The sequence below is a fragment of the Carassius gibelio genome, chromosome A8 (assembly GCF_023724105.1).
Source record: "Carassius gibelio isolate Cgi1373 ecotype wild population from Czech Republic chromosome A8, carGib1.2-hapl.c, whole genome shotgun sequence".
Lineage (NCBI taxonomy): Eukaryota > Metazoa > Chordata > Actinopteri > Cypriniformes > Cyprinidae > Carassius > Carassius gibelio.
The window spans coordinates 11974655-11997501 of NC_068378.1; the positions used below are offsets into that span (position 1 = coordinate 11974655).

The following is a 22847-nucleotide window of genomic DNA, read 5'->3' on the forward strand; positions in this document are numbered from 1 at the left end:
CTAAATAACTTTGAAATGTGTAAATTGATGTATACAATGTTTCATACAAATTTTTATTATTATTTTTGCAAATTATTAATCTTTGCGATAATGTAGGTCAGAACTGTCAAATGCAGTTCTCCCCCTGCTGGCCGGCGCTGGTAAAGGCATCATCGCCTGGGCAGCTCTGGATTGGCTCCAGCAGTATAAAGCCTCGCCGTCCGTGTGCGCGCTCTGCTCGTTCACAGACAGACGCACCGCTGCTGCCAGAGACGCTTCTGCGCTTCCAGAAAACACCGGCACTTATGAGCTGGGGACTTGTGTGAGACTTTACAGATTTGTGATATTCTTCTAGAACTCCTTAAAGTGTTTGCGAGGAAGTCATCGCGTCTGTTTGTGGAATTTACCTTTTTTATTATTATTCTGAGATGATCACGGAGTTTTAACCGGCGGGATTTCTAAATTCAAAGGTAACAAAAAAAATCTAAGGCATATTTTCCTCCCAAATATAGGCTTGTCTAAATGTATGGTAGAGTGCATTAAGTGTGAATTTTGTTTATCTTTTAATTAAGTACAAATAACTAGAAGAACTCGTCCATGCATTGTCCTGTAACGCGCACGTTTGGGAACATATTATGCGGCGGCGTTTCGAAACCGAACGAGCCGCCTGTCGACGCGGTATTTTGGGCTTCATGAGAGCGATTGATTACTGTAGTGTTCGAACGCGCTTATGATGACTAAACTGCTGTCTGGCATAGCAGCACACTAGGTTTTAAGACAGACATTGTTTACTGTAAATATTTCAGTAAAAATTTTATAATGAATTACAGCATTTTTTTTTATAAAAAAGGTAGACCGGGGCTAGTTGTAACAAGGGCTATATCTCAGTAAATATAAGGTTGTGTTTGTGTTTCTAATTTAAATGTTAGCTCAGCTCAAATGGTTACGCATTATACTATATTTATATAATGATAGTATTTTGGGGCAAAAATAATAGATGGAAATATTGTTACCGTTTTATGCATCGTTTGTTTGTCATAACTGGTTTATTTTTGTTTCATTACCGTTTTAATTTAGCTGAAAAGCCTATAATAGACAGTTTAAATCACAAAATCTGCTGTGACAACTTACCCCTGCATTATATAGACCAGGTTTACTATTAGTGTCTTTACAGAAACTGACACAGAAATATTCACTGAAACCAAAATTGACTCTAGTGAATACTTTGGAGTCAAAAGAAAACCATTGTGTCATATAATATATATTGTAAAACTTTCGTTTTAGGCATCTATTGGGACACCAGGACTGCGTCTGTGCCTCTGATATGGGACTTTAGGTTCAAACCTCTCGTATTGTCGTTCCTGGAGTGAATTCACTTGGTTTAAAACATTTATGCTCTTCCAGAAATGGTGGGGCATTTACATTTGCAAGCTATGGATGAGAGTTTGAAAGGAAAGAACCGGGAGGGACTGCTTGATAGTCCGGATTCAGGACTCCCTCCAAGCCCCAGTCCACCCTTCTACTCTCTGTCACCGGGCATCCTCGAGTCGCGAGCCGGCAGCTGCTCAACCCCAAATGAGCTGCAAGGATACTGCAGAAAGGAGACCCGGGAAGGCAAACTGGTATGCATTCATCTAATGAAGCCTCAGACCTTAAATAAGTCCCAAGAGGGATGTGTTTCTCATTCAACATCCTTTGCTGGTAGTGGAACAGTTTTCTTATAAACCAATCGGTGCACTGATTTTAGGGGTAGGGTTAGGGTACTGCTTGTTGTCCAGGAAGAGGAAGTTGATGCATGAACATGTCCTACCTGGGTAAATCATGTGCAGTATTTAGACCCATTCATAAGGACTATGAGTGGAGGCAATCAATTTTAAAAGGAGATAAAACAATGAAACTGAATATGTTTACATTTTTGAGTATGGTTGTTTCGCACACACTTACAGTATTGTTCAAAATAATAGCAGTACAATGTGACTAACCAGAATAATCAAGGTTTTTCGTATATTTTTTTATTGCTACGTGGCAAACAAGTTACCAGTAGGTTCAGTAGATTCTCAGAAAACAAATGAGACCCAGCATTCATGATATGCACGCTCTTAAGGCTGTGCAATTGGACAATTAGTTGAATTAGTTGAAAGGGGTGTGTTCAAAAAAATAGCAGTGTGGCATTCAATCACTGAGGTCATCAATTTTGTGAAGAAACAGGTGTGAATCAGGTGGCCCCTATTTAAGGATGAAGCCAACACTTGTTGAACATGCATTTGAAAGCTGAGGAAAATGGGTCGTTCAAGACATTGTTCAGAAGAACAGCGTACTTTGATTAAAAAGTTGATTAGAGAGGGGAAAACCTATAAAGAGGTGCAAAAAATGATAGGCTGTCCAGCTAAAATGATCTCCAATGCCTTAAAATGGAGAGCAAAACCAGAGAGACGTGGAAGAAAACGGAAGACAACCATCAAAATGGATAGAAGAATAACCAGAATGGCAAAGGCTCAGCCAATGATCACCTCCAGGATGATCAAAGACAGTCTGGAGTTACCTGTAAGTACTGTGACAGTTAGAAGACGTCTGTGTGAAGCTAATCTATTTTCAAGAATCCCCCGCAAAGTCCCTCTGTTAAAAAAAAGGCATGTGCAGAAGAGGTTACAATTTGCCAAAGAACACATCAACTGGCCTAAAGAGAAATGGAGGAACATTTTGTGGACTGATGAGAGTAAAATTGTTCTTTTTGGGTCCAAGGGCCACAGGCAGTTTGTGAGACGACCCCCAAACTCTGAATTCAAGCCACAGTACACAGTGAAGACAGTGAAGCATGGAGGTGCAAGCATCATGATATGGGCATGTTTCTCCTACTATGGTGTTGGGCCTATTTATCGCATACCAGGGATCATGGATCAGTTTGCATATGTTAAAATACTTGAAGAGGTCATGTTGCCCTATGCTGAAGAGGACATGCCCTTGAAATGGTTGTTTCAACAAGACAATGACCCAAAACACACTAGTAAACGGGCAAAGTCTTGGTTCCAAACCAACAAAATTAATGTTATGGAGTGGCCAGCCCAATCTCCAGACCTTAATCCAATTGAGAACTTGTGGGGTGATATCAAAAATGCTGTTTCTGAAGCAAAACCAAGAAATGTGAATGAATTGTGGAATGTTGTTAAAGAATCATGGAGTGGAATAACAGCTGAGAGGTGCCACAAGTTGGTTGACTCCATGCCACACAGATGTCAAGCAGTTTTAAAAAACTGTGGTCATACAACTAAATATTAGTTTAGTGATTCACAGGATTGCTAAATCCCAGAAAAATAGTTTTGAGTTTGTACAGTCAAAGGTAGACACTGCTATTTTTTTTAACACACCCCTTTCAACTAATTGCCCAATTGCACAGCCTTAAGAGCGTGCATATCATGAATGCTGGGTCTTGTTTGTTTTCTGACAATCTACTGAACCTACTGGTAACTTGTTTGCCACGTAGCAATAAAAAATATACTAAAAACCTTGATTATTCTGGTTAGTCACATTGTACTGCTATTATTTTGAACAATACTGTAAGTTATAAATGTCATTGACATCTGAACTGTGTTAATGTACGGCTTTGGAGATACAAGCTGTCTGTCATCCAAAGGTTTTAGATCCAGTTGTTGTCTTCCATCAGTTTTGTCCTTTGACAGATGAACCTGCACCTTGAATTTACTCTTTTAAGTCATGATGTAACAAAAATTGTGGAGTGACACGGATTATTCAAAAAACATTACTTGGCTCAATTGTTGACTAGATTTAGGCGTTTCTGCAATGCGAGTTTGAGGTTGATCACAAAAAAAGCAATGGGTTTAAATAGACTAAAGTATAAGGATCAATATCTTCCATTTAGAAAATAGGCATTTCATGTCATACCTATTTTAAATAACATAATTGTAATATGATTACCTGTTGTTATGGTAGTCAACATTTCATATTCACTATGGTTACAGTTAGTGTATATGGTTAAGGCATTTGACTTAAGTTACTTATTCATACTGGCAGCATTCAAACTGCTTCTGTATGAACAGAACGATTAAAGTCACAGGAGAGCAAGTTTTTAAAAATAAGTAGATTCAATCCAAAATATGTTAGAATATTGAAGTACATATTCTGGACGTTAATTGTGTAAGGATCTTTGCTGTCTATGGGGGGTCAGAGAGCTGTCAGAATGCATCAAATATATCATAATTTGTGTTCCGAAGATTAACGGAGGTCTTGCGGGTTTGGAATGACATGAGGGTGAGTAATTAATGACAGAATTTTAATTTTTGGGTGAACTGACCCTTTAAACACGAACCAACATTGTTGACAGTGTGGTGGCCAGAGACAAATAATGAGAACCAATAAGGCAGAATCCTGAAATAGAAAGAGGTTCAGGTGCTCGTGCTTCTGGAGACTCAGGGATGACAAGGAACAACCAGAGAGTAAGAGTTTCTGTAAACAAGTTGACCTTGTGTTTGGTGAATGTGGTAACTGTAACCGATCTCTCCGTCCCTCATAGCTTCCTCATAACAACCCTTTTACAGCACATATATACACACAAGTAGTGCTGAGACACACACATAAATATATCACGGTACAGTATTACTCGACAGTGCATGTGTGCTACAGTATAGCACTGCACAAGTGCCTCAGCATGACCCAGAGTTTTATTTCTACCTCTGAAAGATTACATAGCATGCTAAACTAACAGTGTCCATATTTGACATGACCATCTATTTAAATCTAAGTGCCCTTTCATATTGAACTAGGGCTACTATACTATAGTGAAAAACTCCTTGCAGTGTCTCAATACTTCAGAGTATCTACAATGCTAGAAGTTTCAGATTAGCATAGAAAGACAACATTTTCCAACACTTCATAATGGATGCATCTTCTAGGGCAGGAAATTCCATTTTCCCTGAGAAAACACAGATCAGCACTAACAAAACAACAACTCCTATTAAACAGATTCCAGTATGAGAGGCCTGAACTGAACTGATACGCTGCTCGACTGTTAACGTGATTGAGCTGCGTTTGTCTTTGTCATGCAGCATAAATGCTTTGTCAGAGCACGCCGCTAAGAGCAACTATCTAAAGACATTTTGGAGTGTTTAAATGATCAGTCAGACACTCCTCTTCAAGAAACGTGCATGCACTTGTTGGGAAGCCGCTGCAATAAAGCGTGTCACTCAGTAAAATAGAAAAGAGCAGTATAACTTTATTTGTGCAACATGATTTTCTTTTATACTACCACACAATATTTCATTAACACTTTGGAAAGTTCTCTTGCCAAAGTCAACAAAACATCCCTCTGTCGCTGTTCTTCAGAAAATGCTGTTTCCAAAATCCTATTACTTGAAGTATACAAATGTGGTCGAGCCTGCAGGCAACATGCAGTATATGAGGACCAAATGCTCTTTCAGAGTAGAAAAGAAAATGTAGGCATACAAAGCAATCATTGTTTGCTGCACTTTGTATTTTCCGTTCATTGCAACCTTGCTTTGCGAGGGCGTCTATCCCAGCATGTACGTATATACACTATGCATGCTTGCAGAGGATATATCTGCCCTTTCCCTCTCATTTTGTGGCTGCAGGTCTATTTTAAGAGTTGTGGTTTTTTAATGACATTAAAAAAATCTCTCCAGTCTATTTTAGTGTGGCAGGCCTGACAGCAGAGCTGTAGCAGTCAGTTGCATAAGAAACGAATGACCTCTGTTTCCTGAAATTAAAGCGTCATGAGAGAGCAGTAGGAATGCATGATAATCAGCAACTTATCAGGTATCTCCTGATATTAGAGATTGCTTTAATTTATTGAGGTTAATCGATATTAGATTAGTTGTGCAAGTTCAGTTCCTCTATCTGTATTTTGGTCTCCTCATTTACAACCTGCAAACTCATCCTATTAGGTATCATATTAAGGCTGGTTCACACGGCAGGATAATTAGGCCGATTTTAGCCCCAATTCACCCCTTCCGACAATCTTAGGATGCTCCGATTATGGTAAAATAATCTCATCAAATATTCCTGCCGTGTGTGGTGTGTTAAGACTGCTCTCCTCTGCTCGGAAGAACGTCGGGACCGCTCCGATCTCAAATTGGGGATATCCAACATGTTGGATTTATTTGGCCCGATTTCTTCTCGTGTGTGGTGTCCCCCGAGTACAAACAATCACGCAGCCTGTGGACTGTGGCTTGTAGCCAATCAGAAAGTGAGGTGACGAGGCGGTGAGGAAGTACAAAACAGCCGGCGTATATAATATAACAAATATAACAAATACAAATAAAGTCGATGGGCATAACTACATCCACAACTGTAGTCCACCAGAGTACATGGAAACGAATATATGAACGTTTATTTCAACGGTTATTAATCTGTGTAGTACGTAACAACATTTCTATGAGATAAAACAACAACTTTCCTCCATATAATGATGTAGCAAGTATGGTCCATGCTCGCGTTGTCTCCACCTCTTTGACTATCGCCTTTTCTTGTTTTTCTTATGTTTTTTTCCGTTAAAAACAAAGAACAAACTATGGCCACTACATCGCCTTCGTCCGCCATGATTGTTTACTCTGAAGTCACGTTTGATCTCGAGGGATTTCGCGAGATTTCCCGTCTGACCTGGGAATGCTCGGGAGTCAAATCGGTTCGTGTGTGATGTGTTGATATTGCCGGGTGGCTGCACACCACACACTGAACGACCAAAACTGTTAGACCCGTGATTTTTTTATCGCTGTGTGTGGGGTCTCTCAGGTTTGGAAAATCGGCCGACAATTTTAAAATCGTCCCGTGTGAACCAGGCCTTAGTTATACACTTTACCTTAGACCACAACTCTTTGTTTCCTTTTTTACTCAGATCACCCTCTGTTAAATGTCTGTAATTCTTACAAGTTTCTCTTAAGTTATTTGTTTAACTGGAATCACAGAATCTTCACAGAATTTGACATACGCAGAGCTTATTTCATTGTGCCTGTCAATATCTGGATCATACAGCACCTCCCATTCAGTACAGACAAAAGAGCCTATCAATATCTCCACTAGTTCTGAAGACCAAAGTCTCACCACCTTGTTCACTGGCTTAGGTACGGTAGACACGAACGAGCAGCACAGTATTATGGTATGGTATTCCTAATTAATATTATGGATCTTATGTGACTTTTAACACTCCGAAGACAAAGGAAAACATGAAATCGCATCATATGACCCCTTTAAAGTTTCAACAGGGTGGCTGCAGTGGATGCCTCAACCAAACAGTATCTTAATCAAAGCTTGTCTGAAGAGAGTTTGACATTACAGTGGCGTCACTACAGGTGCATCTCAATAAATTAGAATGGCGTGGAAAAGTTAATTTATTTCAGTAATTCAACTCAAATTGTGAAACTATTTTAATAAATAAATTCAGTGCAAACAGACTGAAGTAGTTTAAGTCTTTGATTCTTTTAATTTGTAATAATTTTGGCTCACATTTAATAAAAACCCACTAATCCACTATATCAACAAATTAGAATGTGGTGACATGCTAGCTGATTGATCAGCTCAAAACACCTGCAAAGGTTTCATGATCCTTCAAAATGATCTCTCAGTTTGGTTCACTATTCTACACAATCATGGGGAAGACTGCTGATCTGATAGTTGTCCAGAAGACAATCATTGACACCCTTCACAAGGTGGGTAAGCCAAAAACATTCATTGCCAAAGATGCTGGCTGTTCACAGAGTGCTGTATCCAAGCATGTTAACAGAAAGTTGAGTGGAAGGAAAAAGTGTGGAAGAAAAAGATGCACAACCAACCGAAGGAACCACAGCCTTATGAGGATTGTCAAGCAAAATCAATTCAAGAATTTGAGTGAACTTCACCATGAATGGACTGAGGCTGGGGTCAAGACATACAGACGTGTCAAGGAATTTGGCTACAGTTGTTGTATTTCTCTTGTTAAGCCACCCCTGAACCACAGACAACGTCAGAAGCATCTTCCTGGGCTAAGGAACCGCACTTTTGCCCAGTGGTCCAAAGTCCTCTTTTCAGATGAAAGCAAGTTTTGTATTTCATTTGAAAACCAAGGTTCTAGAGTCTGGAGGAAGGGTGGAGAAGCTCATAACCCAAGTTGCTTGAAGTCCAGTGTTAAGTTTCCACAGTCTGTGATGATTTGGGGTGCAATGTTATCTGCTGGTGTTAGTCCATTGTGTTTTTTGAAAATCAAAGTCACTGTACCTGTTTACCAAGAAATTTTGGAGCACTTTATGCTTCTTTTTGCTGACCAGCTTTTTGAAGATGCTGATTTAATTTTCCAGCAGGATTTGGCACCTGCCTACACTGCCAAAAGCACCAAAAGTTGGTTATATCACCATGGTGTTGATGTGCTTGACTAGCCAGCAAACTCACCAGACCTGAACCCCACCGAGAATCTATGGAGTATTGTCAAGCGGAAAATGAGAAACAAGAGACCAAAAAATGCAGATGAGCTGAAGACCACTGTCAAAGAAACCTGGGCTTCCATTATTCCATACCACCTCAGCAGTGCCACAAACTGATCACCTCCATTCCACTCTGAATTGAGGCAGTAATTAAAGCAAAAGGAGTCCCTACCAAGTATTGAGTACATGTACAGTAAATGAACATACTTTCCAGAAGGCCAACAATTCACTCAAATGTTTTTTATTATTTTTTATTGGTCTTATGAAGTATTCCAATTTGTTGAGATCGTGAATCGGTGGGTTTTTGTTAAATGTGAGCCAAAATCATTAAAAATTAAAAGAACCAAAGACTTAAACTACTTCAGTCTGTTTGCACTGAATTTATTTAATACACAAGTTTCACAATTTGAGTTGAATTATTAAAATGTATTTACCTTTTCCATGACATTCTAATTTATTAAGATGCACCTGTAGTGACGCCACTGTAATGTCAACTCTCTTCAGCTTTCAAGCTTTGATTAAGATACTGTTTGGTTGAGGCATCCACTGCAGCCACCCTGTTGAACCTTTAACGGGGTAATATGATGTGATTTCATGTTTTCCTTTGTCTTCAGAGTGTTAAAAGCTACATAAGATCCATAAAGTCGCAAAATCAATTAACAAACCAAGTCTCAAGTCTCAAACCCAAAGATATATTCTTTGTAAAAGTGAACGCTCAGCCACACCCTCCTAAAGCACGCCCCCACATGTCTACATCACTCTGTGGGAAGATTGCATAACACCACACAAATGTATACGGAAAAAAAGAAGGCGTAAATCAGACACTGTGTGTTTCATTGCAAAAACCAAAATACTTTGAGGACACAACTAGAAATCAATGGTTACATTTTATTTACAACACTGTTTCAGAACAGAACAGAAAAATGTGAGTGCGTGCTTTGTAAGAAATAGATGCGTTTCACAAAGGCGGGGCATAGTATAGAAATAATGGTAAATAATTATTATTTTATTTTTTTTTTTTTACCTTAAACCGCTTAAACACATTGCATTACACCATGTACACAAAATAATGTTTTTAGCAATGGCATATAATCCCTTTTAACTGCTCTGTCCCAGCACGGTGGACACAGTATCCGTCCTGGATTTAATGCACATTCTGTCATACTCATATGGACACACATGCTCAAGGGCGTGATCACTTTCTCACTGGCTCACATCCATGAGACTAGAGCATGATGCCAGAAACCTCTCATAAACAGCATATATGTTAGTAAAGGGAGGGTTTTTAATTTTGCTGCTAATTACTCACTTTCTTGGCTTACACAGAGTCAGACCACCCTCTGTTTAATTGAAAAACAGATTTAAAAATGTAATGCATCACAATATCATAAATAAATGGTGACTGAAGTTCATCCATTTTATTTTATTTTATTATTGAACAGAATAACTGAAGGCAGAGCTGGACGATTTCCTCTCCTCCTCAAACACCCTCACCATTTACCTCTGTGCAGAACTGTGTCTCTAGCTTGTGGCAAAGCAAATATTGTGGTTGTGGTCATATTGTGGTCGTCTCCACAGCTCTGTTGGTATTTAAAAGCACACACAGACGAAGCATAATGCCATAAGAGCCTCCCTGGTATACGAGATGGCACCCTATTCATGACCATGTGCTGCCAAAGTTGTATGCTTCATAATGAGGGGCAACAAAACGAATCCCACCCAAAGGACATGCATGAGAGCAGTCATCTTCCAGTCTCTCAACATTTAGAAATGCTCATTTTGGTTTCAAAACTTTAAAAACAGTTTGATGCACTATTGTGAGAAAAATAATATAATGACATATGATTGTATTTGCACAACGCTAGTTCGCTTTGCAAGCAGACATCTTCAACACACTCATGTGGACCATCAGTTCTCCTGACTCCTCAAAACTGGTTCAGTCAGTCAACTAAGTTACTAAAATCAACTGAAGCAAAAAATGCAGATTAGAATGTGAGACTATAGAAGTTAACGTTTTCTTGATTTACTGGATGTGAGAGTATTCTGAGTATTCTAAAATATTCTGCTCGAGCTCAGGAAGAGCCCACGTTTCCCATGTCACATCAGATGACAGTTTGGCTGATGGGTTTTTATGAGTTGTCAGAGACAGAGAGTGAGAAGCAGAGCGTGTACGTGCTTGGACACTGAGGAAGGTGCTGAACGCTCATGTGATGTGTGTGTGTTTGATGACCGGAGCAGGTGCTACACACGCTACATTGTCACAGTTTGTCTGAGTGCCAAATATATATATATATATATATATATATATATATATATATATATACACACACACACACATCAGCACGCAGACAAACAAATGCACACAGATGGCACTAAAGCAACAAAACTATTAAAAACATTTTAATTCATTAAAAGATAAAAATAAAAAATAAAATACAATCTAATTATTAGATTAAAGCAGATTAGTGTTGACTGCTTATACATCTCATATTCAAATAGACACCAAAACACGAATAGACACTGTAGGATAAATATTCTAGGATTGCTGCACATTTGATATTGCTAAAATGTTGTTTTGCTAAATGCTAAACATTGCTCTGATTCAGAGGACAAACAATTTCTTCTATCACCTTAAGGGATTTATTTTGTGATTTGATTGAAAAATTGATTTGAGTTTAAATTATGTGAAAAGAAGAGACTACAAAATAATGGGACATGAAACATAAGAAAGTTGCTGTGGCCAGTGGTCAGTTATACAGTTTAGCTGTCATCATGCATTGTCAATGTCACATTCACAAATATTTTTGGATTGAACTATTATTATGGGTTGTAATGGCTAGCTAAATGGCTAATTCCTGTGTCTTAAATGTCTTCCTGTGTAGCTGCCATATTTGCTCCTGAACTCTCAAGGTCCAGATGCAAAGTCACGCATGTACCCTGTGGTCTATGGAGAGAGCATTGAAGTTAACCCCAAACCAGAAAGAGAGATCAAGTGAGTGTTAAATATCACCATTAACTACCAATGTTTCCATCATGATTTGAGAAAGACCATCTCCGCTTCAATGGAAGAACATCTGACCATCTGTACTGTACAAGTCACATGTCCAGTGTCGCAAACATAGTGCGGAATCTGGAATATTTTCTTTCCATTTTGAATTTCCAGTTGTTCTCCGACTTTTTGCCTGATGAATTCTTGTCTTTTTGACCACCGTCAGGTTCAACTCTGCAGTGAAGTACGCTTCAGACAGACACTTCCGTGACCAGGTGTTCTGCGCCCAGGTCCCGACCGCCACATCCTTCAGCGAGACGGTGGTGTCTGTTCAGAACTGCACGTGGCGCAGCTACAAGTCAGAGGTTCACTTCGAGCCACGGCACAGGCCGCTACACTTCCAAAGCACCACCATCGTGTTCCCCAAGCACACCCGGAACACCTACCGCACCACGCTGAACTACAACGGCAACAGAAACGCAGCTGGGCATCGACGCTTTGTGTCCACAGTCAGGCTGGAGTCCACCGAGGACGCCAGTCCATGCATCATTTACACAGAAGACCTCTGAGATGTGCTTCCCTTCCCTTCGTTAAAGAGCCACAGTCAGAGTACATGGACTAAAACACCGATTCAAAAGGATGGCAAGAGACTTTAAAGAAAAGAAACAAAAAGTCAGCGAGGGTCATTTTGTTCTTTTGCTTCCAGTGAGATTGGTACTTGATAGCGGGGATGAGCTGGAGTTGAGTGTGTGTGTGCAGTCTTTATGTGTAAGTGACGTATTTATGTACATCTGGAGATTTTTCCTTTTCATTTTAATATCCAGTCGTACCAGTCAGGTGGAGGGAAAAGCTGATTCACAGGTCCGCAAGGAATTCCACTGAAAGATACACAGAATTAAAATAATAATTATCTTTTTTTATCAGTCATTATGTGTCTGGTATTAAGATTTAGCTTGGTTTCATCTTGTTCCCTTACGTTGTTTTTTATTACCATTATTATTTATGCAATTTTCCATTTTAATTATTCCCCAAAAATGATTTAAAACATGCAGCATCCATGTGGGCCTACTTTATCGTCTTAGTATTGCTGATTCTTACAAATCCTCAAATAGGAAACAGTTCATAATTAAAATGCAAAGATTATATGTGGATGAGAGGACATAGTCTCTAGACCTTAGTCGGGTTAGATGTGTTCATTTAAATGTGTTAACCATGACTAAGGTCTACTGGAATTCATTTGTAGATTACTAGAACTGGCTGAGAAAATAGAAACTTTAAGTTGCACTTATCGAATGTTTTTGTTTTAATGTTTTGGCTGTAAATGTGTTGGTATGACTAAGGGCAAGTCAACGTGTAAGAGCACTTGAGAGGTTGGACCAAAGATTCTGTAAAATTCAGAGAAAGGGAAATGCATTCTTAAATATTTCCCTGCCTTTCTGTCCAGAAAACGTGGAATCATTTCTTGCACAAGAGTTTCAGAAGCCGTCCGACGTGCTAATAATTCAGTGGCCAAAATAAGAGCTGCCCTCACAGAACGACAGGAAACAGAAGATGACTGGACTGAGCATGTGTTAGACGGGAGGATTCAGCGTATTTGGATCGAAATGCCAAATGCTGGATTCGTGAGACATGTCTTATCTCTAAACAGAGACTAAGTTCTTTGGCCTCCTGAGAACCATATGTTTTTCTGATTTACTTTGCGATTGCACGGTTAGATAATGTTTGGTGAGTAATTTCTGACATTGTTGGAGCCAGTTAGTCTCAGCCAAAATCTAGTTTAGCAATCTAAGCTCCTGTCTCCTCCAGCGAGTGCGGTTCCTCTTTCATGTATTACAAACTCTTTTGTGGAGCAGAGCTGTTGTTGTTTAGGGAGGCGATGAGATGTAACGGAGCAATGCGCTGAGAGAGATCAGAAAAGCATTGTGGAGGTGCAAGCACTGTACGTCATGTCTGCCTTGTGTCTGGACTGTACACTTTCAATTCTGTAAAAGCTGAAGTGGGGTTTGAACATTTTGATGTTTTTTTCTGATTTTATATAAAAAAGATCTCAAAATAGTGTATTGTAAGAAAAACAAGGACAATATGTTTCCGTCTGGTAAGTGGATGTGTGAGTTTGGAGAGGAAAAGCTTGGCAGTACAAAATTTTTAGTAATGTGTTGAAAGCAGATCTGAGGGTAGATGTTTTATTTTTTCACATTTTATGATTACATTTGTCTGGTGTACAAATGCTTTCTGCTAACAGATGGATTCTTGTTTGATTTGCTAACACAATGATTTGTGCTTTTGTAAAATATTTTCCTGCTGTATATGTGGCACACAGCACTTGTAATTCTCTTTATATTTTTGTACAATTCCCAATTTAATGGATTTCTTTTGGACAACAGATGAGAAAATAATTTAAGAAAAAAGAAAGTATACCCAGATTAAATAAAAGCCGCAAACCCTACAAGGGCTGTGTGTTTGTCTTCTTTCGATGCAGTGTTAAACCTTGGATTTATAATGATCTGTGAGGTAAGAATGGGTTTCTGATTTCCATGTACATTATCACTTACACAGCATTTTCTAACGAGGTTAAATACTTTCCAGCTTAGGATGAAAACCCCTTCCAGCATTCTCTTATTTGCCAGCAGTAAGAGAGGTATTGGGGCTTTTGGGAGCATATATCACTTTAATCCCTTCGCTCAAGCTCGCTTTGGGCTAGATCAGGTTTAATACAGTAAATGCAATATGCTTATTTTATAGTCGCAAAAGCTGTGTGCTGGTATCACTACATTTTGAAGTGTATATATTTTGAAATGTATAAACTGTATATTTTCCATTTCTGCTCCTGTCTCTCATGTGTGTTTCCTTATCTGCTTTAACAAAAGCTTGTGTTGCCTAATTTTCCCCACGCCTTAACAGTTTTACTTTCAAACAAAGGTTTCCAGTCTAATGATTTGCAACCATTTGGCGAATCGTCTTGACTGAGTTATAAAAGAACTGATACTCAGTCAAGAATTTGGATAGCAGTTCTTTGCATTTGCTTTAGAGGATGGAGAGTGTGCTTAAACTGTGCCCTCTTTATTGCTATTAAATATAAAATGTTGCATGTTTTCCCTCTTCTGTGAACACAAAACAGTAGGCTCCTAAAACAGACATTTCCTATTAGCGTCTTGAAGAACAGTCAGCCAATCAAAATATGAAGTGTTTACAAGGCCTAAGGCTAATAAATTTTACTTCCTATGCAGTTAATCATATGCATAATGATTTACAATGATTTTAATTCATTATATTGCTTTTCACGGAGAGCACAATTTCTGGCAACCTTTCTGAGTTTCATCATAATGCAAAAAAAGCTTCAATATAGTGTTTAACAAATATGAGGCTTTGGGTTAATTCAGGATAATTGGGCCTGTAATTTTAAATATTAATTGTGAAATTATAATTAATTTAAACTAAATAGCCTATTGTAATATTCAAATTAGAGTTTTTACCCAAATGTGTTACGATAACATGTTATAGGCAAAGATTTTTTACTTTTGCAACATATGTCAATGTATTTTCTTGGATTGAAATACGGAGAGCAAAATATTAAAATCTTAAAAATATATTGGAAATATTGTATTTAAAATGTATTTGCGAAAAAATTAAAATATATATATATATAAATGTTTGAGCAAAATAATTCCTCCTAAGCTGCTTTTCAATCTTTCAGCTGCATAAAAACAAGATGTCTGTTAAAAGTGTTTTTGTTGTTGTTGTTGTCATAAATCAATAGCCGCAACAAAGAAAGAACTGCAAACAGACTTTAGCGTGAGGTCATGTGAAGGTCAGCAGCGCCCTCTAGAGCTCAACACGCGTCAACAACGCTAAAAATATCATGTAGTGAAGAGACGCGCCAACTGCGCTGCACAGCAAACCTTTTTTTATTTTATTTTTTTTTTTTTTTTTTATTGCTGGTGCTGCTAGTAATCCACTGACTGTAGGTTAAATATGGACGCAATTCCTACACATTACGACAAATTAATTCCCATAACCTTTGAACAGTTCAAAGATTTGTGGTCGAGTTTTTAATGTATATCCACCCTATTTTTTTTTAGATATTTAGCGATTTCAGTTATTTGCTACCAACCATTTAGTTTGATTAATTGTTTTAACTCAAAATACGATGACTAATATTAGTTTGCAACATCTAGCAGCCAGGTAAAATAGCTACTCAGAATCACAAAAAAAAAATCCCTATCATTTTAGTTCTCATCACGCTAATGTATTTTAAAGTTTTTCTAATATGTTTTCTTTTATTAGTTATTTGATGCTAGAAAACCTGACGAAAGTTACCCATGTTTTTTACTATATTTCGATTACTATTTAAAATAACTGCTTTCTATTAGAATATATTTTAAAATGTAATTTATGTGATCATATATATTTATATGATCAAAGCTGAATTGTCAGCATCATTACCCCAGTCTTCAGCATCACATGATTCTTCAGAAATCATTCTAATAAGCTGATTTGCTGATTATCAATGTTTAGTAATATTGAGTACATTTTTTCAGGATTCTTAGAAGAAAGATCCAAAGATCAGCATTTATCTGAAATAAAAAGCTTTTGTAACATTATACACCATACCACTTCAAAGCTTCAAAAGCTTATTTTTTAATTATTTTTTATTATATCATAGAAATTAAAATTATAGTAATTATTACTTTCATTTAGCAAGGATGCATAAAATTTATCAAAAGTTATGATAATCCCGGTCATATTCCTCTGACCTCTTCCTCTCAGCCAGGTGAGGTCTCCACCATCTCTTTCTAGAAATGTCCTACTCTTTTTCCTCCCAAATGGGTGTAAACGCCGGAGTGTTGTGGTGCTCTGTCTGATCGGTACGATCCACTTTGTTTTTCCCAGTTTACACAGCTATGACTATGTAAAAGAAAAAAAGAAAGAAAAAAATCAGTACACAAACAGAACAATGAAATATACACCAATTAGGAATAATATTATGACCACCTTCGTAATCTTGATCTGCCTTTGGCTGCAAAACCAGCCCTGCCCCATCGAGGGATGGACTCCACTAGTCAAGTCAAGTCAAGTCACCTTTCTTTATATAGCACTTTAAACAAAATACACTGCGTCAGAGCAGCTGAACAACATTCATTAGGAAAACAGTGTGTCAATTATGCAAAATTACAGTGAAAGGCAGTTCATCGTTGAATTCATCATCATCATCTCTCTTCAAATTAAATAGTGTCTGTGCATTAATTTGCAATCAAGTCAATGATTTCGCTGTAGATGAAGTGACCCGAACTAAGCAAGCCAGAGACGACGGCGGCAAGGAACCGAAACTCCATCGGTGACAGATTGGAGAAAAAAACCTTGGTAGAAACCAGGCTCAGTTGGGGGTCAGTTCTCCTCTGACCAGACGAAACCAGTAGTTCAATTCCAGGCTGCAGCAAAGTCAGATTGTGCAGAAGAATCATCTGTTTCCTCTCGTCTTGTCCTGGTGATCATCTGAGACGAGGTCTTTACAGGGGATCTATCTCTGGCGCTCTAGTTGTCCTGGTCTCAGCTGTCTTTCAGGGCAGTAGAGGTTCTTTCTAGGTGCTGATCCACCATCTGGTCTGGATCCGGGTGACTGCAGTGACCCTCTGATCTGGATCCAGACTGGATCTGGTGGCTACGGTGACCTCGGAATAAAAGAGAAACAGACTAATATTAGCGTAGATGCCATTCTTCTAATGATGTAGCAAGTACATAGGGTGTTATGGAAAGTTTTCCCGGTTCAGGTTTACCTAATTAACCTGAACCTGATGGTGTGCTGTGGTCTCTGGCACCAAAATGGTAGAAGCAGATCCTTTAAGTCCTGTAAGTTGTGAGGTGGGTCCTCCATGGATCAGACTTGATTGTTCAGCACATCCTACAGATGCTTGACTGGATTGAGATCTGGGGAATTTGGAGGCCAAGTCAACACCTCAAACTTATTGTAGGGCACTTCACAAACCATTTCTTGACCATTTTTTGCATTATCCTACCACAGCCACCAGGGAATACCATTTCCATGAAAGGGTGTACATGGTCTGCAACAGTGCTTAGGTAGGTGGTACGTCTAAAAGAAACATCAACATGGATGGCAGGACCCAAGATTTCCCAGCAGAACATTGCCCAAAACATCACACTACCTACGCCAGCTTGCCTTCTTCCCATAGTGGATCCTGGTGCCATGTGTTCCCCAGGTAAGTGACGCACACACACCCGGCCATCCACATGATGTAAAAGAAATCGTGATTCATCAGACCAGGCCACCTTCTTCAATTGCTCCGTCATCCTGTGGTCAAGTTCTGATGCTCACGTGCCCACTGTTGGTGCTTTCGGCTGTGGACATGGGTCAGCATGTATGTGCATGTGTTAGAATAGTTTGTGTTTAGAAAGTCTTATTTGTATCAAGCTCAGAGTTGTATGTTGTTTTGCTCATAACTGGAGTCCCCTCTGGCTACATGATCCGAGTAGTATTGGTCAGTAAGTACATTACTTTTTTTTTTTTTTTTTATCCTACTCTTGTAGTTTGTTCAGCCGCCGTCATGTTACAAGCCCCTGGTTTTCCATATATATATACCGGTATATATAATTTTAGCTATTTTTCAGGTTAAAATTGTAATTACATGTTTTGTTTATTTTTTTTACCCAAACCGTGCAGAAGTAGAATTTGGGTGTGCAGATGATTTCGGATGGACAGCCCAAATCTCACCCCTCACCCCTGAACCGCACATTTTGGACCTCACCACACATCTGATTCGGTTTATAAATTCATTAGTACAGGTCTTATGAGCTGAGCCGCCAGATATGTGCTATATTAACATAAAAAATAAACACTACCAACAACAGAAAGTGAAAGTGAAGTGACATTCAGCCAAGTATGGTGACCCGGGGAGCAGTTGGGGGTTCGATGCCTTGCTCAAGGGCACCTAAGTTGTGGTATTGAAGGTGGAGAGAGAGCTGTTCATGCACTATCCCCACCCACAATTCCGTCCGGCCCGAGACTAGAACCCACAACCCTTCGATTTGGAGTCCAACCCTCTAACCATTAAGCCACGACTTCCCCTGTCTTCCCCTGAACAATCAATGTAAATCACAACAGTGTCACAATAATAATAATAATAAAAAACACAAACAAGTCAATGGCAATAAGCTTTTTATTTAAACATTAAGGCAGTGTCTGTTTTTTTCCATTTAATTTTTACACTGCTATCCACAAAGCTTGCTGGTGGCCATGTTGAAATACAACAGTGTGAAGATCAATCTTGCAGAAAATCACATAAATATGTACATCCTTTTAGGTCTATTTACACTCCTCGCTATAATACAGTGGGTCTTAATGCAAAACAAAAAACAGAATGCACGGTGCACAAAATGGTTGTATAAAAACAGATGCCACCCAAATACCCAGTTAGCCTTTCCAATCTTAAGAGGGGCCACTATTAGCACTGTTTTCCCACCTCTCTCCTCTTCATTTCTTTGAATCTCTCAGCTTCATTTATGTTTATCAGTTACAAATGAGAATGCCTCCTCATCTAAGGAAAGTGCAATACTGTCCTCAGTAAAAAGGTCAAACAAACAGTCAATAAAGAGGAAAGAGGGCTCGTTACACAAGAAAACACTGAACTTTAGAGTGACTTGTCCACTAAATACAATACTGTCTGGAGTGATATGTCAGAGAATGAATCTCAAAATCAGAGCAGAGCATTCTGGGATGTTTGTGTAGAAGTTATGGTAAAAAAAAATATATTATGTAGCTACTGTTCACACACCCCATTCAGGGATCTTGATGAGAGTGTATTTGGAATTGAAGAGACAGAAGATAAAGCCCCATTTTACAAAACCACACTAGGTAGTGCACTAAATCTGTCCTCGATCACCAAAGCAACAACAATAGCTCCCAAACCGGATAAAACCCACTGCTGAACTTTAAGATTCATCCTTAAATTAGCTTCCAAAAGTTTTTCTCCAAAGTCTGGAGATGACATTGAGTATCGCAGTTTGAATGGTTAAAGATGCCTTTCATAGTAAAACCATGTGACCAATAAAACTCAAACAATACGGATTAAAATGTTTCATTATACCTAGTATGCATGCAAAAAAATTAGTAACCACACCGCCGAGGTGGTCCGAAAAAGAGGCATTTTGGAGAGGAGTTTGAAATAGTAAATGTTCTTTTCACGGTTTTAAATTGTGCCTGCGTGACAAATTGTACAACCCTGACATAGCAAGGAGAGAAAAAAAAAAAAAAAACACATTGTGCGTAGTCACTTGGTAGTTTTAACTTCAGAAATGTATATGTCAAATACATGGCACTTAACACTAAAATGATCTTTAAAACTGTACAGAGTGAAGGACTACAGGTTATATGAGGTGTGGCACCTGCTCACCTCTTTATTTCATTATGCAGGATATATCATCTCCTTAAATGAGCCCACAGAAAAAGAAAACATCCCGAACCATTCTTTCAAGCACAGAGAGCAAAAGTAAAGCAGCTCTCAGTGAGTGTGATGTCAAAGGACTGGCCTGACAGCATGGCTTCAACTCTTCAACAAACAGATGACATGAAAAACATCAGGTCTGCTGGGACGTTCAGACCTGATAAAGCAGCTTCCCCTAAAGACGTGTCCACTCGCTCAACTCTCTGCCACTGATTGTCGCTAGAGAGTGGAACACTTGACTAGGTAGTTGACGAAACAAATCAACAAAATACTGTATAAGAAAGTAAACAAAAATAAACGCTGTGTAAAAAGTTGCAATCAGGCCGGCATCTATTGAAGGACGCAGACAGGAACTATTTGACGACTAAGTGCTTAACTCGTTACAAAAAAAAACTAAACATGCAAACAAGGTTCATGTACATAAAAATAAAAAAGTTCAAAACTAAAAATATCTCCCATTAACGATCACAGAGATGACTGAAAAGACAATGTATTATTGGTCAGCTAGTGCCGCTTCTGAGTGTCAAAACTCACGTAAAAAAAAATAAAAAAAAATGAAGGTTTAATGTCAACTAATGAACATTATGTGTACCCTGTAAACCAATGGTTTGGCCGCCCATGTAAACTCTCGGAAGTAGCACGGTCAGGACAGAATGTTACAGGATGAAATGAAATCTGCTTCAAAACCAGGAGAGTTTAGTGCAGGGATCTTGTCTCATCACACGCATACCCGGAAGGCCCAACAGCATCAGATCCGTAAAAAAACAACAGGGTCATCTTGGCAACACGTGAAGCATCATGAAGGACTGCAGATGCACATGAGAACACAGAGGGCGTACGCACGTGTGTGTGTGTGTGTGTGTGGGTGGGTGAGTGCTAATTTCTGCAGAGGATTCATTCAGCCTTAGCATTACACCACACACACAAAACAACCAATTTGCAGTTGTATTACAGTATAAAGGTGTGTCCTGAGCAGTCTAATGAGGAATGCTCCAAAACACGTCAACAAAACAGATGAGTCCATGAGTCAACTCTGATAAGGCTTGCAAGACGACACAAATAGAAGTATATATATATATATATATATATATATATATATATATATATATATATATTCATATAAAAAAAAAAACTAAAAAGTGATTCATCCTACAAGTAGTCCTGGAGTGATGCACACGCTCATACATGTGTGTGCATTCACAAACACACTGACACCACACGCGTCTGCAGACATTTAATGCACTTCCACTAATGGCGTTGAGTGTGTGCACTTGAGGTGTTCCCGTAAGTGTGTGTCAGCATGGACATGAGTACGTGCGTGTTCACGAACATCCCTGTTTACAGTAACAAGTTTTTGTTCATAAGCAGCAAACGTTCAGTCCTAGTGTACGTGGCGTGAGGTGTGTGTTCACTCGCTGTCTGACAGGGTCTCGTATTGAGAGCACAGCAGAGGTTTGGGTTCTTCCTCCCAGGTGCGGGGTTGAGTCTGGCCCTGTGGGGGTGCAGATGCGCCCTGCTGTGTAGGGGAAGGTGAGGGTCCCGACATCATCCCGCTGGGGAGACGCATCTGCATGGTCAGGGGATTGCAGGGGAATGGAGTGGGGCCTGAGAGGAAGAACCAGAAATAAAGATCAGAAAATATATCAATAAAATGCACAGTATCATTTGATTCGATTTTTTATTGTTTCTTTATTTTAGTTAGAGATCTCCCCCATACTGTGATTTTGTGTGTGTGTACCTGTGGATGAGGGTCTGTCCTCCCACACTCTGTTGGTGAGTGGGGTGTGACGGTTACAGTCTCCCTCAGAGTGGACAGAGGACACAGATGAAGGTCTCTCTCCTCCGGACAGACCAGGAGACTTAGTCTTGCGACCGTTAGAGCGCCCTCCTTTGGATTTGACTGAATCCAAACACAGGACACAGAGATATTCAGACAAACAAATATTAAGATGCCTGTATGTTTTTCCAAAATCAATGTCAACCATCAAAAATGGTTTGCAATTCTGTTCTGATAGGATCATAGACAACAGGGGAAAACTATGCATATGCAACTAATAGACAGCAGAGACCATGTTTTTTTTATTCTAGACTTGAAAGGAACTTAATATTTTGGCAGAAATTCACCCGTTTCTTTGTAAAAACTAGTCAAATAAGGCAAATGCCAAATCAAACAGCTTGTGTTAAATACAGGCACATTATGTAACAATATATCTGGTCATCTGGTCAAAGAAATGGCTCCAAAACCTGACACCTGACACCTGAAACCTGACAAGGTAGCTGAATTATCAAGGGTTTATTTGGCGCACCTGGCAGGGAGTAGGGGTCTTCAGAACGCCCATCCGCTGAAGCTGACGGCCCAACAGAGTTGGACGGTGAGCGATCGTCCGGCTGTTCATTATAATTGCCCATGAGGGCTTTCCTGATGATGGCCTCCAGACCTATAGTATTACCACCGGCCTCTGGTGCTGGGTGACTGCGCACGCTCACGGGTGCTAAAAGAGATGTTACAGTGGTTGTGTTAAAGAAACAGCAGTGTGTGAAGTGTTATTTAGCAAGCTTTCCTTGAACCGCTATTGTAGGGAACAGACCACAACTGGAGGAGATGCTCACCTGCATTTGTAGAGGCAGGCATATTAAAGATTTCTGTCCCAGGTTGGCCCTGGTCTAAAACAGAGACCGGAAGAGATAAGCTTGAGCCCTTTAGCTAGCAACAATAACATATATTGTAGTACAACAGATTCAGTCCCATTAACTCACTAAATTCAGCCTCTGTGCCGACCACCATCTTTTTAATCATTTCCTTCTTGCTCTTGACAATGGCGGAGTTGCTCTCAGTCAGTTTACTGAAGAAGGCTGGGGGTTGAGAGCTACTGGCCGGAGAACGAGATCCCATACTGAGAAACAAGAGCGGAGAACGAGAAATGAAAATGCAGGATGCTCTAGTGTTGTCAAGTTCATGAATGAATCGTTCTATTGAGTCATATATAGTTTTACTGATTT

General features: G+C 39.3%; 2 protein-coding genes across 4 annotated transcripts in view; one reads left to right on the top strand and one right to left on the bottom strand.

The window, feature by feature from the left end:
• The first annotated feature begins 213 nt into the window (after positions 1–213).
• On the top strand, positions 214–13840 carry LOC128018470 (refilin-A). Of its 2 annotated transcripts, none has more exons than XM_052603975.1 (4): positions 214–449; positions 1384–1601; positions 11285–11394; positions 11618–13840. In XM_052603975.1, exons 2-4 carry the CDS (start codon positions 1386–1388, stop codon positions 11958–11960), a joined length of 669 nt encoding a protein of 222 aa, XP_052459935.1. In that variant the 5' UTR covers positions 214–449; positions 1384–1385; the 3' UTR covers positions 11961–13840. The 2 variants fall into 2 exon arrangements, with proteins under 2 accessions (XP_052459935.1, XP_052459934.1); XM_052603974.1 differs by having other exon boundaries at positions 220–449; positions 1264–1601.
• A 4705-nt stretch (positions 13841–18545) lies between these two features.
• LOC128018474 (nuclear receptor corepressor 2) overlaps positions 18546–22847 on the bottom strand; it is a 100319-nt gene continuing 96017 nt past the window's right edge. For both annotated transcript variants that reach the window (XM_052603978.1, XM_052603977.1), the window contains 5 exons: positions 22605–22741; positions 22458–22511; positions 22154–22339; positions 21586–21747; positions 18546–21452 (listed from right to left, as the gene is read on the bottom strand). In XM_052603978.1, the coding sequence (XP_052459938.1) occupies positions 21256–21452; positions 21586–21747; positions 22154–22339; positions 22458–22511; positions 22605–22741 (736 nt within the window). In that variant the 3' untranslated portion in view covers positions 18546–21255. The remainder of the gene's footprint in view (positions 21453–21585; positions 21748–22153; positions 22340–22457; positions 22512–22604; positions 22742–22847) is intronic.

Coding starts and splice junctions, on each gene's coding strand:
- LOC128018470 (XM_052603975.1), top strand. CDS start 1,386: ATGGTGGGGCATTTACATTTGCAAGCTATGGATGAGAGTTTGAAAGGA. Junction 1,602..11,284: donor AGACCCGGGAAGGCAAACTG/GTATGCATTCAT, acceptor CTTCCTGTGTAG/CTGCCATATTTGCTCCTGAA. Junction 11,395..11,617: donor AAACCAGAAAGAGAGATCAA/GTGAGTGTTAAA, acceptor GACCACCGTCAG/GTTCAACTCTGCAGTGAAGT.